General features: G+C 42.9%; 1 protein-coding gene across 1 annotated transcript in view; it reads right to left on the bottom strand.

The window, feature by feature from the left end:
- SLC11A1 (solute carrier family 11 member 1) overlaps window positions 1–17,807 on the bottom strand; it is a 47,840-nt gene extending 30,033 nt beyond the window's left edge. Inside the window, exons 1-2 of the mRNA XM_073545392.1 lie at window positions 17,637–17,807; window positions 4,657–4,757 (exon numbers count right to left, since the gene is read on the bottom strand). Of these exons, the coding sequence (XP_073401493.1) occupies window positions 4,657–4,757; window positions 17,637–17,658 (123 nt within the window). The 5' untranslated portion in view covers window positions 17,659–17,807. The remainder of the gene's footprint in view (window positions 1–4,656; window positions 4,758–17,636) is intronic.
- Window positions 17,808–18,268: the final 461 nt, after the last annotated feature.

Below are 18,268 nucleotides of genomic sequence, written 5' to 3'. Positions count from 1 at the left end.
GAGGCAATGATGCCGCCGACCGCTTCAGCTGATAAATTGCTTCTCTTCACACTCCCAGATCTCTAGCTACAGCAATCACCGAATCCCCCTTCTCGAGCAGAGCCAAGGCACGGGATTTCTCTTCCATTTTAAGCTTCTTTCGACCCATTGTGGGAGATAATAAAAAACTGAGGGAGATTATAAAAGACTGCCTAATAGCAAAACCGGCTGAGCTGCACACAACAACCAATCAGAGTGCAGAGAAGTGAAAACTGAGCGTTGATTGGTTGATATTTGCAACAAAGCCAGCTTTAATATTAGACAGTTTTTTATTATCTCCCCCATTGTATACACTTTTAAAAAGTGAAATTATGATGTGGATTTTATATGTAAAGTTTTTTTTTGCTGCGCAAGTGTAAAGATTTTTTTTGCCGGCACTGTAATTAACAAAACAGTGTGAAACAACTGAAAATATTGTATTACTAGCTGAAGAGCTCGGCATTGCCTGGGCAGAGTAACCATAGTAAACAAATTATAATGATTATATTGCACATAAAAACAGTGCATCCAATCCTATCCAGTGTGATACTGACTGCTGAGCTGTGTATCTAATCCTATTCTGTGTGATACCATCTGCTGAGCCGTGTATCTAATCCTATTCTGTGTGATACTGTCTGCTGAGCTGTTATCTAATCCTCTCCTGTGTGATACTGACTGCTGAGCTGCGTATCTAATCCTATCCTGTGTGATACTGTCTGCTGAGCTGTGTATCTAATCCTATCCTGTGTGATACTGTCTGCTGAGCCGTGTATCTAATCCTATCCTGTGTGATACTGACTGCTGAGCCGTGTATCTAATCCTATCCTGTGTGATACTGTCTGCTGAGCTGTTTTCTAATCCTCTCCTGTGTGATACTGACTGCTGAGCCATGTATCTAATCCTCTCCTGTGTGATACTGACTGCTGAGCTGCGTATCTAATCCTATCTTGTGTGATAATGTCTGCTGAGCTGTGTATCTAATCCTATCCTGTGTGATACTGTCTGCTGAGCCGTGTATCTAATCCTATCCTGTGTGATACTGACTGCTGAGCCGTGTATCTAATCCTCTCCTGTGTGATACTGACTGCTGAGCCGTGTATCTAATCCTATCCTGTGTGATACTGTCTGCTGAGCCATGTATCTAATCCTCTCCTGTGTGATACTGACCGCTGAGCTGCGTATCTAATCCTATCCTGTGTGACACTGTCTGCTGAGCCATGTATCTAATCCTATCCTGTGTGATACTGTCTGCTGAGCCATGTATCTAATCCTATCCTGTGTGATACTGTCTGCTGAGCCATGTTTCTAATCCTCTCCTGTGTGATACTGACTGCTGAGCCATGTATCTAATCCTCTCCTGTGTGATACTGACTGCTGAGCCGTGTATCTAATCCTATCCTGTGTGATACTGTCTGCTGAGCTGTGTATCTAATCCTATCCTGTGTGATACTGACTGCTGAGCCGTGTATCTAATCCTCTCCTGTGTGATACTGTCTGCTCAGCCGTGTATCTAATCCTATCCTGTGTGATACTGTCTGCTGAGCCGTGTATCTAATCCTATCCTGTGTGATACTGTCTGCTGAGCCATGTATCTAATCCTATCCTGTGTGATACTGTCTGCTGAGCCATGTATCTAATCCTATCCTGTGTGATACTGTCTGCTGAGCCATGTTTCTAATCCTCTCCTGTGTGATACTGACTGCTGAGCCATGTATCTAATCCTCTCCTGTGTGATACTGACTGCTGAGCCGTGTATCTAATCCTATCCTGTGTGATACTGTCTGCTGAGCTATGTATCTAATCCTATCCTGTGTGATACTGACTGCTGAGCCGTGTATCTAATCCTCTCCTGTGTGATACTGACTGCTGAGCTGTGTGTCTAATCCTCTCCTATGTGATACTGTCTGCTGAGCCGTGTATCTTATACTATTCTGTGTGATACTGACTGCTGAGCCGTGTATCTAATCCTACCCTGTGTGATACTGACTGCTGAGCTGCGTATCTAATCCTATCTTGTGTGATAATGACTGCTGAGCTGTGTATCTAATCCTCTCCTGTGTGATACTGACTGCTGAGCTGTGTATCTAATCCTATCCTGTGTGATACTGACTGCTGAGCTGTGTATCTAATCCTATCCTGTGTGATACTGACTGCTGAGCCGTGTATCTAATCCTATCCTGTGTGATACTGGGCTCCCCCTGCAGTCTGTGTCAGAGGGTGGTCTGTGTTGGCACGGTAATAAATTGTGTTATTTCCAGCTGTACAGAAGGACGATAACACCATAGAAATGATAAGAATAATCGGCCTCAGTTACCACAACTGTCTACAAAGAAAACTGTTGCTGATAGCAGCCAATCACAGCTCAGCTTTCATCTGTTAAACAGCTCTGGGACAGCGTAGCGAGTTTTGAATGGTGACTTTTGTGTTTCGACTTTTGTGTGGCGAGGTTGGTGTATGTGTGGTGAAATGTGTGCTGAGGGTGGTATATGTGGTGAAGCACGTGGTAGTGTGTGGCGCATTTTGTGTGTGTGTTCATATCCCCGTGTGTGGTGAGTATCCCATGTCAGGGCCCCACCTTAGCAACTGTACGGTATATACTCTTTGGTGCCATCGCTCTCATTCTTTCAGTCCCCCTTGTTCACATCTGGCAGCTGTCAATTTGCCTCCAAGACTTTTCTTTTCACTTTTTCTCCATTATGTAGATAGGGGCAAAATTGTTTGGTGAATTGGAACGCGCAGGGTTAAAATTTTGCCTCACAACATAGCCTATGACGCTCTCGGGGCCCAGACGTGTGACTGTGCCAAATTTTCTGGCTGTAGCTGCGACGGTGCGGATGCCTATCCTGGACATACACACACACGCACATTGAGCATTATATATTAGATATTCTAGGTTCTTCAGAGTAGCCACCTTTTGCTTTGATTTCTGCTTTGCACACTCTTGGCATTCTCTTTGTGAGCTTCAAGAGGTAGTCACCCGAAATGGTTTTCACTTCACAGGTGTGCCCTGTCAGGTTTAGTAAGTGAGATTTCTTGCCTTATAAATGGGGTTGAGACCATCAGTTGTGTTGTGCAGAAGTCTGGTGGATACACAGCTGATAGTCCTACTGAATAGACTGTTAGAATTTGTATTATGGCAAGAAAAAAGCAGCTGAGTAAAGAAAAACGAGTGGCCATCATTATTTTAAGAAATGAAGGTCAGTCAGTCCGAAAAATTGGGAAAACTTTGAAAGTGTCCCCAAGTGCAGTGGCAAAAACCATCAAGCGCTACAAAGAAACTGGCTCACATGAGGACCGTCCCAGGAAAGGAAGACCAAGAGTCACCTCTGCTGTGGAGGATAAGTTCATCCGAGTCACCAGCCTCAGAAATCGCAGGTTAACAGCAGCTCAGATTAGAGACCAGGTCAATGCCACACAGAGTTCTAGCAGCAGACACATCTCTATAACAACTGTTAAGAGGAGACTTTGTGCAGCAGGCCTTCATGGTAAAATAGCTGCTAGGAAACCACTGCTAAGGACAGGCCACAAGCAGAAGAGACTTGTTTGGGCTAAAGAACCCAAGGAATGGACATTAGACCAGTGGAAATCTGTGCTTTGGTCTGATGAGTCCAAATTTGAGATCTTTGGTTCCAACCACCGTGTCTTTGTTCGACACAGAAAAGGTGAACGGATGGACTCTACATGCCTGGTCCCCACCGTGAAGCATGGAGGAGGAGGTGTGATGGTGTGGGGGGGCTTTGCTGGTGACACTGTTGGGGATTTATTCAAAATTGAAGGCATACTGAACCAGCATGGCTACCACAGCATCTTGCAGCGGCATGCTATTCCATCCGGTTTGCGTTTAGTTGGACCATCATTTATTTTTCAACAGGACAATGACCCTAAACACACCTCCAGGCTGTGTAAGGGCTATCTGACCAAGAAGGAGAGTGATGGGGTGCTATGCCAGATGACCTGGCCTCCACAGTCACCAGACCTGAACCCAATCGAGATGGTTTGGGGTGAGCTGGACCGCAGCGTGAAGACAAGGGCCAACAAGTGCTAAGCATCTCTGGGAACTCCATCAAGACTGTTGGAAGACCATTTCCGGTGACTACCTCTTGAAGCTCATCAAGAGAATGCCAAGAGTGTGCAAAGCAGTAATCAAAGCAAAAGGTGGCTACTGTGAAGAACCTAGAATATAAGACATATTTTCAGCTGTTTCACACTTTCTTGTTAATTATATAATTCCACATGTGGTAATTCATAGTTTTGATGCCTTCAGAGTGAATCTACAATTTCCATAGTCATGAAAATAAAGAAAACTCTGAATGAGAAGGTGTGTCCAAACTTTTGGTCTGTACTGTACCTGTCTCTCAGTATACCACTAGCTGGTACATCACACTATCTAAGAGATGAGACATTTTCTGAGTCAAGCATTAATTGCAAGGTGGAAAGGTTCTAAACTCAATATCTGTTTATTAGGTCACATTGGAGGGAGGGAGCTAATCATGGCGCCCCACGATTATTTATTACACCCCTAGTTATCGTATTTTATCATGATAAATAAATGCATTTTAATACAATCAGTACTGAACTATCAGATACTTGTGATTTTAGGACGGTGATTAGACAGCCAAGATCAGATTCATAACTCACCCTCCCTGCGGACGGTATAGATATCTTCTCGTCCAGATAAGTGGATCCTTCTTCATTACTGTGTCTTTCGATGGCTCCATATCCTCGATTCCTTGGTGAATCTTAAGGAACAGAAGCTTCACTTTAAAATAATGTATAACTGTGTATTTGGCCATATCAGGTGAGAAGGGTCATGGAGGCTTTTCTCTGTTATCACTCGCCCCAATCTTGTAGATTTTGTCCCAAGTTTTAAAGAAGAACTTGCTTACAGCTGTCTAGGTTAGATACAGGAAAGATGTATATCTTTGCACCGTGTTAGCCAGTAGATAGAAGAATATTTAGAATTGAGAGTCCTCAGTGGGGGAGACCTTCACACTGCTTATCTATGAGCTGCTCCAATATTTATACTTATCTCTCTCCCGTAATGACTATTCCGCTTTGCATCACTTGTCTTAGCTATTGGGTTATTTCGGTGCTGTCTTGTGTATAAATATGTGATTCTTCAGATTTTGTATTAGTCTTTGCCTGATGAAGAGACCTGCGTTGTCTCGAAAGCTGCAATGTGTTACCATCTTTTCAGTTAGCCATTAAAAGGCATCAAACACTGAGGACTCTCAATTCTGAATATTCTTCTAGGTTTGATACAGTAATCTAAGACAACTGCTAGAGTATCAATTCCCCAAAATAATATTGAAATGGACCCCTTCAGCTGAATATTCAGATTCCCCACTGTCCAATGTGTCGGGTCATGCCTGAAATGAATGGAACGAAGCAAATGATCGCAATGTATCCAGGGATTGATATTATCTATTGTCTGATATTTGAAAGGGTTTAAGAAGATTCAGCAAAACTTAGGCCTCTTTCACACATCTGTTTTTCGCCGTCAGGCGAGATCCGGCTTTTTTTTTGTAAAACCGGATCCGACTAAATGCAATGCCGGATCTGGCTTTTCCCCATTGACTTGTATTAGCGCCGGATCGCACCGGATGGCATTGCGGTTCGTCCGTTTTTGCCGGATCCGGCTATTTGTCTCATTCCGGCGTCTGGAAAAAACGGCTACTGTAACGTTTTTTGTCTCCGGCGAAAAAGCCGGAAGTGCCGGATCCGATGCTTCCGGCTTTTTGCCACAATGAAAGTCTATGGGCGCCGGAATGCGCCGGATCCAGAAAAAGACAGATCCAGCCACCGGATCCGTTTTTTTTAAGTCTGCGCATGCTCAGATCCAATTGGCCAGCCCCCAGGAAACAGATATAACCTGCTAGATGGATCCGGCAGAAAAACGGATCCGTTTCTACAGTTCTCCAAAATTTACGCCGGATCCGTTTTTTCTAAAAATAGCCGGATCCTGCCTGACGGCAAAAAACTGATGTGTGAAAGTAGCCTTAAGGAAATGTGAAATTCCACAATGTTTATTGCATGCACTACTGGAATTTAGGGGTGGGAAAAACAGGACGTGCAGCGGGGGTCAGGAATCGGTGTTTAGGGGCGGTGTGACCTTAAAAAAAAAGGGGGGGGCATGCCTATCGGTAAACATTTTTGGTTGAATAAAGAATTAAACTTCTTGTAAAGTGCCTGTAAAAGTTGGCAAGTATGAGTACGTAATGAATAAATGTGTGAGATGTATATGGCCATATGCACAAAGGTTTGTTTCTATTTTGCACGACTTTCCAGTTTTCCGAATGCAGCCAGCAGTGTAAACAGTGGAGGATTCTGCGGCTACTGTAATTATGTTTCCTTTTCTTTAGATTTATTTCCTAAACACCTATCAGATATCTGACCTAGAAATACACTTTCGTCTCCAGTCTATGTAACAATGTGATTAGGCACACAAAATGACATCCAGAATTTAGGCCTCCATTCTTTGAACTGCAGGCTGCATTCACAGAACTGGAAACTGCTGCTAAATGGAAGGTTTATGTTACAAAGTGACTGGAGTCATGAAGTGATTCTCTAATCTCCAGCACACTGGGCCTGTTACACCGGTGCTGCAGGATAAAGGGAGAGATTCAGCCCCCAAGCCCAAACCCTTCCAACTGTTTGGCCGGTCCCACAAGTCACAATGTCATTTCCAGTTTGGCAGCCGCAGCCCGGGAGCTCCACTATGGTGCAATATTCTATATGTCACCACGTTTCATAACTCCTGTGTCGCCTGATCACAACAGATGACCGGTTCTGTAAGACGACACTTGCGGAAACTTCTCATGTGCTTGGTGTTAATTGACAAAGGCATCTTGAAATTAGATGATTTGAGCATTTTCTGTTCCTTTTTTTTTCCATTTCAATTAATGTGAGGAGTTGCTAGTAAACCATAAAATAACTAATGAATCTAAAGTAACATGTCTGAAAAAAATGGAAAGCATGCAAAAAGTGCTGCACATAGAGATCGATGAGATAAAGTAATGATCAAGAAAGACCGGGAACTTCCTGCATTTCCTGTCATATATCCCACGGAAATATTCTATAGCCTTGCTTGAATTTGACCTGGCAGATAACAGGGAGCAAGACATTATACCTAAATGTACAGAAAACAGAGAAAACACAAAATTTAGATACTGTTCTTTTACCTTTATAATTTTACAGTGGTTAATGAAGCACGACGTTCACATAGGTGAGTATAAACTCCAGAGACAAAATGTCGAGTTTTAATTCATTGTGTGCACAAATATTACATTACTGATCATGTACTGTTCCTGAGTTATAACCTGTATTATACTCCAGAGCTGCACTCACTATTCTGATGGTGCAGTCACTGTGTACATACATTACATAACTGATCCTGAGTTGCCTCCTGTATTATACCCCAGAGCTGCACTCACTATTCTGCTGGTGCAGTCACTGTGTACATACATTACATTACTGATCCTGAGTTACATCCTGTATTATACTCCAGAGCTGCAGTCACTATTCTGCTGGTGCAGTCACTGTGTACATACATTACATTACTGATCCTGTGTTACACCCTGTACTATCCTCCAGAGCTGCAGTCACTATTCTGCTGGTGCAGTCACTGTGTACATACATTACATTACTGATCCTGCGTTATATCCTGTACTATGCTCCAGAGCTGCACTCACTATTCTGCTGGTGCAGTCACTGGGTACATACATTACATTACTGATCCTGAGTTACATCCTGTATTATACTCTAGAGCTGCACTCACTATTCTGCTGGTGCACTCACTGTGTACATACATTACATTACTGATCCTGAGTTACATCCTGTATTATACTCCAGAGCTGCAGTCACCATGTACATACATTACATTACTGATCCTGACTTACCTCCTGTATTATACCCCAGAGCTGCACTCACTATTCTGCTGGTGCAGTCACTGTGTACATACATTACATTACTGATCCTGCGTTACATCCTGTATTATACTCCAGAGCTGCACTCACTATTCTGCTGGTGCAGTCTGTTATGAACGGGTAGCCGAGGAGGAAATAAAAAACACAAGCTAAGTCTCAGAAAACCAAAGAGGTTGGTAACTATGCAGACTGCAGACCCCTGATCCTAACACGCAACTAGCAGCAGTCGTGGAGCGTTCCTACGGTGGTCCTAGAAGCCTCGTCACAGCCGGAGAAACTAAATAAGCCTAAAGCAGGAAAAGGGGAAAACTAACTGCCCCAGGGCAGACCCCAAAGGAGAGACAGCCCCCCCCACATGTATTGACGGTGAAAAAAGATGAAAACACAAACAAAGGCAGGAAAATAGGCTGAGCAAATGATGGGGCCCGACTAACTAGAAAGGACAGAAAAGGAAAGACACTGTCTGCAGTCTGCCAATAAACCCTACAAAATGTCCAACACAACTGATGGCAAAATTAACCCTGAAGTCACTAGACTTCTCCCACTATATCAGCACTCTGAAATATTCTGAGACAGAGCAAAAAGAGGCCAATCTAATAAGGGACAAAAAAAAGGCAATTTGGCAAATAAGAGTGGAAATTCAGCACAGCCCAGCCGGGATGGCTGAACACACAAAAAACTGAAAAGACCAACAAGAGCAAGTGTGAGCATTAGCAAAAAACAAACTTATCTCTAGAAGACTGGAACAGCAACAGGATAGGGCGTCGGCTGTCTTATATCCAGTCTGATACTCCAGAGATGCAATCACTATCTTCCTCACCAGGTGGCAGATCACTACCACTCAAACCAACCTCACCACCTCCCGTCACCACCAGAGGGAGAACTGAAGGAAAACTCTCAACTGGTGGAGCAGAAAATGAGCTCATAACAGCAGTCACTGGGTACATACATTACATTACTGATCCTGAGTTACCTCCTGTATTATACCCCAGAGCTGCACTCACTATTCTGCTGGTGCAGTCACTGTGTACATACATTACATTACTGATCCTGAGTTACCTCCTGTATTATACCCCAAAGCTGCACTCACTATTCTGCTGGTGCAGTCACTGTGTACATACATTACATTACTGATCCTGTACTGATCCTGAGTTACATCCTGTATTATACTCTAGAGCTGCACTCACTATTCTGCTGGTGCAGTCACTGTGTACATACATTACTGATCCGGAGTTACCTCCTGTATTATACCCCAGAGCTGCACTCACTATTCTGCTGGTGCAGTCACTGTGTACATACATTACATTACTGATCCTGAGTTACATCCTGTATTATACTCCAGAGCTGCACTCACTATTCTGCTGGTGCAGTCACTGTGTACATACAGTCATGGCCAAAAGTATTGACACCCCTGCAATTCTGTCAGAAAATACTCAGTTTCTTTCTGAACATGATTGCAAACACAAATTCTTTGTTATTATTATCTTCGTTTAATTTGTCTTAAATGAAAAAACACAAAAAGAATTGTCCTAAAGCCAAATTGGATATAATTCCACACCAAACATAAAAAAGAGGGTGGACAAAAGTATTGGCACTGTTCGAAAAATCATGTGATGCTTCTCTAATTTGTGTAATTAACAGCACCTGTAACTTACCTGTGGCACCTAACAGGTGTTGGCAATAACTAAATCACACTTGCAGCCAGTTGACATGGATGAAAGTTGACTCAACCTCTGTCCTGTGTCCTTGTGTGTACCACATTGAGCATGGAGAAAAGAAAGAAGACCAAAGAACTGTCTGAGGACTTGAGAAACCAAATTGTGAGGAAGCATGAGCAATCTCAAGGCTACAAGTCCATCTCCAAAGTCCTGAATGTTCCTGTGTCTACCGTGCGCAGTGTCAAGAAGTTTAAAGCCCATGACACTGTGGCTAACCTCCCTAGATGTGGACGGAAAAGAAAAATTGACAAGAGATTTCAACACAAGATTGTGCGGATGTTGGATAAAGAACCTCAACTAACATCCAAACAAGTTCAAGCTGCCCTACAGTCCGAGGGTACAACGGTGTCAACCCGTACTATCCGTCGGCGTCTGAATGAAAAGGGACTGTATGGTAGGAGACCCAGGAAGACCCCACTTCTTACCACAAGACATAAAAAAACAAGGCTGGAGTTTGCCAAAACTTACCTGAAAAAGCCTAAAACGTTTTGGAAGAATGTTCTCTGGTCAGATGAGACAAAAGTAGAGCTTTTTGGGCAAAGGCATCAACATAGAGTTTACAGGAGAAAAAAGAGGCATTCAAAGAAAAGAACACGGTCCCTACAGTCAAACATGGCGGAGGTTCCTTGATGTCTTGGGGTTGCTTTGCTGCCTCTGGCACTGGACTGCTTGACCATGTGCATGGCATTATGAAGTCAGAAGACTACCAAAAAATTTTGCAGCATAATGTAGGGCCCAGTGTGAGAAAGCTGGGTCTCCCTCAGAGGTCTTCTAGCAGGACAATGACCCAAAACACACTTCAAAAAGCACTAGAAAATGGTTTGAGAGAAAGCACTGGAGACTTCTAAGGTGGCCAGCAATGAGTCCAGACCTGAATCCCATAGAACACCTGTGGAGAGAACTAAAAATGGCAGTTTGGAGAAGGCACCCTTCAAATATCAGGGACCTGGAGCAGTTTGCCAAAGAAGGATGGTCTAAAATTCCAGCAGAGCATTGTAAGAAACTCATTGATGGTTACCGGAAGCGGTTGGTAGCAGTTATTTTGGCTAAAGGTTGTGCAACCAAGTATTAGGCTGAGGGTGCTAATACTTTTGTCTGGCCCATTTTTGGAGTTTTGTGTGAAATGATCAATGTTTTGCTTTTTTGCTTCATTCTCTTTTGTGTTTTTTCATTTAAGACAAATTAAATGAAGATAATAATACCAAAGAATTTGTGCTTGCAATCATTTTCAGGAAGAAACTGAGTATTATCTGACAGAATTGCAGGGGTGTCAATACTTTTGGCCATGACTGTACATTACATTACTGATCCTGTACTGATCCTGAGTTACATCCTGTACTATACTCTAGAGCTGCACTCACTATTCTGCTGGTGCAGTCACTGTGTACATACATTACATTACTGATCCTGAGTTACATCCTGTATTATACTCCAGAGCTGCACTCACTATTCTGCTGGTGCAGTCACTGTGTACATATATTATTACATTACAGAACCTGTACTGATCATGATTTATCAGTAGGGTAGTGGTGTAATATTGTGTAATGTGAATTGCGACATGTATGTATCATGTTGGTAATGTGTGTAACTCAATGGTAGGGAGAGTTAGCATTGATTGGGACTTGTTATGATTGAGTCACCGAGGAGGAAAAAACAAAACACAAGCTCAGCCCAGAAAATCAGGTTGGAAACTAGCGGATTGCAGACCCCTAATCCTATCACACAACTAGCAGTAGCCGTGGAGTGTTCCTACGATGATCCTAGACACCTCGTCACAGCCGGAGATCTACATAAGCCTAAAGAGAGAAAAGGGAAAAACTAACTGCCCCAGAGCAGACCCCAAAGCAATAGGCAGCCCCCAACATATAATGACGGTGAAGCAAGATGAAAACACTAACACAGATAGAAAGATAGGTTGAGCAAACGATGGGGCCCAAGCTAGCTAAAAAGGACAGGACAGAAAAGCTGCTGTCTGCAATCCGAGAAAACCCTGCTAAAAATATTACCAACACAACTGATAAGCAAAAAAGGACCCTGAAGTCACTAGACTTCAAACCCTATATCAGCACTCAGAATATTCTGGAAGCAGAGCAAAAGAGAACACTGATCAAGGAAAAAGAATCCAGCACACCCCCGGCCGGGGATGGCTGAACTCCAAAAAGCAAGGTAAACAATACCAAAACTAATTGTTCAATAGCAGAGCAAAAACTTATCTTTGGGAAGCAGGAATCAGACTGGTCTCCAAGAATCCAGCAGAGAAATCACCAGCCACTCAGAAGGGCGTCGGCTGCCTTATATCCAGTCTGAAGTTCCCGTTACCCAGTCACCATCCACCTGATCAGGTGTTTGGTAATCAGCCTCACTACCTTCCTTCACCAGAAGAGGGAGATCCTCGGACACAAAAGATGAATGAACAGATGAGCTCACAACAGGGACTAGCCCAGGGTGAAAGGGGCTATAGTAAAGCTAAAGACAGTTTCCTGACAGAACATCAGATAGGGCCCAGTGTGTGGGTAGAAAGCAGACCTAAAAATTGAACTGAGCAGTGTCGCGTGACATTGGTGTCCCTAACGTGTTAGGAGACTGTGACAGAGGATAGAGAGATCCAAGCGGGAACTAGGAATGAAGTGACCGGAAAGCAGAGTGATGAATTGGAGATGGATCCAGGGGAAGGACGCCTAGCAGTACAGCCTTGAGTTTATAATGGGCAAAGACGGGACAGACTACGTCAGATGAAGAGACTGCCCGGGGTAGGAGTTCCAGAGCGTCAGAGGCAGAGAAGATAAGTACGGGCCATACTGGAAGCATAGTTCACTTTAAGAGAAAGACACAGGACCATGGGCTGAGAGTAGGACTGTCACTAACTGGGCTGTAATACTGAGCCGGGCTGTGGGGAAGACAGAGAACAAGCGAGTAAAGAGGAATTGAAACTGTGTGTGGAAAATGCTCCGTATTGTGAAGGAAACGTTCATCAAGCTGTGTACCCGACATCTTCTGTATTTAATCCCCGCCAAGTTATCGTTCAGTAAAAAGTTTATTTTCAACTAGTGGTCTCCCTCATTGACGTCTTGAACATCTGGTCCGGGCCGCCAACCAAAGTCACCGGTAATATGCGCCCTACTCGGGTGTAGCACCCCCACAGCACAAGTCTACACACCCAGTCAGGACCCAGAGCTGCACTCACTATTCTGCTTGTGGTATGACTGTGTAGAATACATTACCGATCCTGTACTGATCCAGAGTTACATCCTGTATTATCCTCCAGAGCTGCACTCACTATTCTGCTGATGCAGTCACTGTGTACATACATTACATTACTGATCCTGAGTTACATCCTGTATTATACCCCAGGGCTGCACTCACTATTCTGCTGGTGCAGTCACTGTGTACATACATTACATTACTGATCCTGAGTTACATCCTGGATTATACCCCAGGGCTGCACTCACTATTCTGCTGGCGCTGTCACTGTGTACATACATTACAGTACTGATCCTGAGTTACTTCCTGTATTATACCCCAGGGCTGCACTCACTATTCTGCTGGTGCAGTCACTGTATACATACATTACATTACTGATCCTGAGTTACTTCCTGTATTATACCCCAGAGCTGCAGTCACTATTCTGCTGGTGCAGTCACTGTGTACATACATTACTGATCCTGTGTTACATCCTGTATTGTACTCCAGAGCTGCACTCACTATTCTGCTGGTGCAGTCACTGTGTACATACATTATTGATTCTGAGTTACATCCTGTTTTACACTCCAGAGCTGCACTCACTATTCTGCTAGTAAAGTCATTGTATTCTTACAATTATCCTTATAGTATGCAATAAATTTCTGATTTTTTGTGACCAGTGGGTTTTCCAGGACTTGGGCCTCAAGCATAGAGTTACTGAACCCCATTGACCTGAATAAAGGGGGTGACATGGTTGTGCATGATCGTTGTCTTTCCATTCATGTCCATGGGACAAATAAAACATTAAAATGATACCAAATATGAGAAATGTCGCAGTCACAGAATGCTCCGGGCCGCAAAGTGTTCAGATAAATATTGCCACGCAGCACCAGATTAATAGCATACAGTGCTTTTTAGTGATCCCACTTAGTACCAATGTCATCCTACAACGTCCATATGAATTACCTGTACCAGGATGTAATGTTCTAAATGTCTGATCTGAATTTAAGGGGGTTATCTTTATTGCAAAAAAAAAAATTCTGAATACTTGTTTAGGAAATTCTGAGTTAATGGATCATTTATTAGCCAGAATTGAGTGTGGCGGCAAAGAGCGACTTATACACTGGAGGACAAAGTCTATGGAATTAATGCAGGGAAACCGATCACCTGCCGGCAGATTCCTGTGCTGGTTACAACAGGTAAAGGCTGGGAGGCGTGGAGAGGCTCTAGCACTGGGATCTTATAAAAAAAAAAGACTGTCCGCAAGGGAAGAGGACTCACTCACTTATTAGTGGTAGTAATGTTCCCGTCTCAGTGTCCATATGATACATATAGTTATATAGAAGACTGAGCCTTAAGAGCTGAGAGAAGCTGGAAACACGTAAGCGATGCCGGGGCCACAGGTTTTGTGCACCTTTGGATTTTTAATATTTAAATATATTGAACGTTTTATCCAAATGCCGGAATTATTCTATACAACTATATCTAGCACTGGGATACCCTGTGATCACCTCGTCACAGCCCGGGACCCCTTTAAATACAAAACTGCATCAGTTGTATCAAAAATGACATCAGCGTTCATTGTCTAAAAACAAGAAAATCTCTCCATTTGCTATTTTTTAGAATTTCATAAACTCTATGATGTGTAACTGTTGCAAAACAGTATCAGATTGCAAAGTAGCTGTATCAGCTGTTACGTGTGATGAGCATTACACCAGGAGTCCAGGGTGTCCAGGCGCATCGCTGCACAGGCTGAGTCACACTGCAACCACAATCTACCGTATAGGCTGTGTCATGGCTCCAGAATACTCTACTGTATAGGTTGTGTCATGGCTCCAGAATACTCTACTGTATAGGCTGTGTCATGGCTCCAGAATACTCTACTGTATAGGTTGTGTCATGGCTCCAGAATACTCTACTGTATAGGTTGTGTCATGGCTCCACAATACTCTACTGTATAGGCTGTGTCATGGCTCCACAATACTCTACTGTATAGGCTGTGTCATGGCTCAACAAGACTCTACTGTATAGGCTGTGTCATGGCTCAACAAGACTCTACTGTATAGGCTGTGTCATGGCTCAACCAGACTCTACTGTATAAGCTGTGTCATGGCTCCACAAGACTCTACTGTATAGGCTGTGTCATGGCTCCACAAGACTCTACTGTATAGGCTGTGTCATGGCTCAACAAGACTCTACTGTATAGGCTGTGTCATGGCTCAACCAGACTCTACTGTATAGGCTGTGTCATGGCTCAACAAGACTCGACTGTATAGGTTGTGTCATGGCTCAACCAGACTCTACTGTATAGGCTGTGTCATGGCTCAACCAGACTCTACTGTATAGGCTGTGTCATGGCTCAACAAGACTCGACTGTATAGGTTGTGTCATGGCTCAACCAGTCTCTACTGTATAAGCTGTGTCATGGCTCAACCAGACTCTACTGTATAGTCTGTGTCATGGCTCAACAAGACTCGACTGTATAGGTTGTGTCATGGCTCAAACAGACTCTACTGTATAAGCTGTGTCATGGCTCAGCCAGACTCTACTGTATAGGCTGTGTCATGGCTCAACCAGACTCTACTGTATAAGCTGCGTCATTGCTCAACAAGACTACTGTATAGGCTGTGTCATTGCTCAACAAGACTCTACTGTATAGGTTGTGTCATGGCTCAAACAGACTCTACTGTATAAGCTTTGTCATGGCTCAACCAGACTCTACTGTATAGGCTGTGTCATGGCTCAACCAGACTCTACTGTATAGGCTGTGTCATGGCTCAACAAGACTCGACTGTATAGGTTGTGTCATGGCTCAACCAGACTCTACTGTATAAGCTGTGTCATGGCTCAACCAGACTCTACTATATAGGTTGTATCATGGCTCAACAAGACTACTGTATAGGCTGTGTCATGGTTCAACCAGACATTACTGTATAGGCTCTGTCATGGCTCAACCAGACTCTACTGTATAGGTTGTGTCATGGCTCAACACGACTCTACTGTATAGGCTGTGTCATGACTCCAAAAGACTCTACCATATAGGCTGTGTCATGGCTCAACCAGACTCTACTGTATAGGCTGTGTCATGGTTCAACCAGACATTACTCTATAGGCTTTGTCATGGCTCAACCAGACTCTACTGTATAAGCTGTGTCATGGCTCCACAATACTCTATTGTATAGTCTGTGTCATGGCTCAACCAGACTCTCCTGTATAGTCTGTGTCATGGCTCCACAAGACACTACTGTATAGCCTGTGTCATGGATCCACAAGACTCTACTGTATAGGCTGTGTCATGGCTCAACCAGACTCTACTGTATAGACTGTGTCATAGTGCATTCATCCTCTATGTTGATAGAGGTCATTCTGCCCATGGTGTTTGCTGTTGAAATATTAGGCTGAATATACCATCTTGCATGGGTGGCGTTAGCTCTGGCTGAGTCTGCAGTGGAGATGATCTCAGCCTGGAGGGAGCCAAGAAGAGTTGGGTGGTGCTGATCTAAAACCTAATTAAGGGTTGTAACACATGCCAGTTCAGGAGAAAAGCTAGAATTGAGGCCTGGTATTTTTAGGCTTGAGGTTTGGTCTAGAGGCAAATTATGAGATGACAAGTGGCCAACAAATAGAAAATGAGTAATTTTTTTATTATTTATGGAAGGAATTAAAATATTTATGGGAGAAGTTTTGTTTATGGGTGGGGTTCTACTATTTTTCAGAAGAGCTTGGACAAGTCCGATATTAACTAACTTGACATTTTTCCAGTAATGGATACATAAACTAATAGATTCTTGTCTTTTTTGTGGTTTTTTTTTTAAGATGTGATATATTTTGTCTTTCTTTGGACACAAAAGAAGCAGCTGCCCTACAAAATTCCTCCAGTAAAGGACAAGTTTGCAAAGTTCATTGAACCTCAGGAGATATCACTCACCGGCATCACAAATGATAGGCTTACATATGGCATCTCAGCAGGTAGTATCACACATGATTGAATTAGATACACAGCCCAGCCATCAGTATCATGTAAATTAGGCTTAGATACAATAACTCAGCAAACAGTATCGCACAAGGTAGAATTAGATGCATAGATCACCAGACATAATCATGTGTGATATGCTTAGATGCAGTGACTTATCAAATGGCGTCGGACAAGTTATCCTTAGGTAAAATAACTCAGCAGATAGTATTGCACATGAAAGGCTTAGATACACTATCTCATCAGACAGCATCCTGCATGATGGACTTTCTTAGTCTTTCTTCCACCTGCATTGTGGTTTATCATTATATACAAGAATCCATGGCACAGTGTCGAATCTGTTACATGGGGAGCACCGATGCCGCCTTACAGACCCCCTCGACTTATGGGGTCTGATAAATTTGTTAATGTATTTAACATTTTCTTGGAAAAACAAAAAACAAAAAAGCACTCCAGCTGGAAGGTGCCATTAGGAAATATTACAACTGTCAATGGCTTAAAATATTTTTTTTCTTGACTAGAAAATAATATAAATATTTATATACATGTATAAAATGATTATTCTGAATGGCCATTTGGTAAATCCACAATTGAGAACAGGAGAGAAAAACTTGCTCTTTAGGGCAAACTGGATCATGCATTTTGGGTGTTCCTATTTTATTTTCTATCCCTCAGTTGGACATTTGTCTTTTTTTCAACAGTAATAATTATGGAAATATTTACACCAGGAAATAACGTTTAAACAGTTACAGAAATGTAAAATATCTCCAAAGTGAACTAGCACTGACCAAAGAAGGAATACATTGTTGTATGGGCACCTACCTTTCTCAGAAAAATCCCCCATCCTCGTGTCCTGCGACCCTCCACCCTACTCTGAAGCCTGGGGGTGATCAGGAGGAGAAAAGAGAGGACTGGACTGATCTGCGCCTCTTACTGAATTAGGAATTTCCAGCTTTCCAGTGTACATTTATCTCATAGTTTCACTAGTACCAACTTCCCGTTTCACTTTATTAAAAGGCTGACGGCAGAAGTAAGGAGGCATAGAGACTTCACAAAGAAAGTTCCCTGATTGTGAAATCACTTTTTAGTGCAGAGAGAGAGAGAGAGAAGCTTCATCTGAGAAGGAAGAGTCAACAGAAGTACTGTATACTGATACTAACAGGAATGATACAATAGATACAAAATATAGAAACTAGTATAATACTGCCCCTATGTACAAGAATAAAACTACTATAATACTGCTCCTATGTACAAGAATATAACTACTATAATACTGCCCCTATGCACAAGAATATAACTACTATAATACTGCTCATATGTATCCTATGTACAAGAATATAACTACTATAATACTGCCCCTATGTACAAGAATATAACTACTATAATACTGCCCTCTATGTACAAGAATATAACTACTATAATACTGCTCCTATATACAAGAATATAATTACTAT

The sequence above is a fragment of the Dendrobates tinctorius genome, unplaced genomic scaffold, assembly GCF_039654945.1.
Source record: "Dendrobates tinctorius isolate UK_male_01 unplaced genomic scaffold, ASM3965494v1 ptg000143l, whole genome shotgun sequence".
Taxonomy (NCBI): domain Eukaryota; kingdom Metazoa; phylum Chordata; class Amphibia; order Anura; family Dendrobatidae; genus Dendrobates; species Dendrobates tinctorius.
This window is presented reverse-complemented; position numbering and strand designations above follow the sequence as displayed.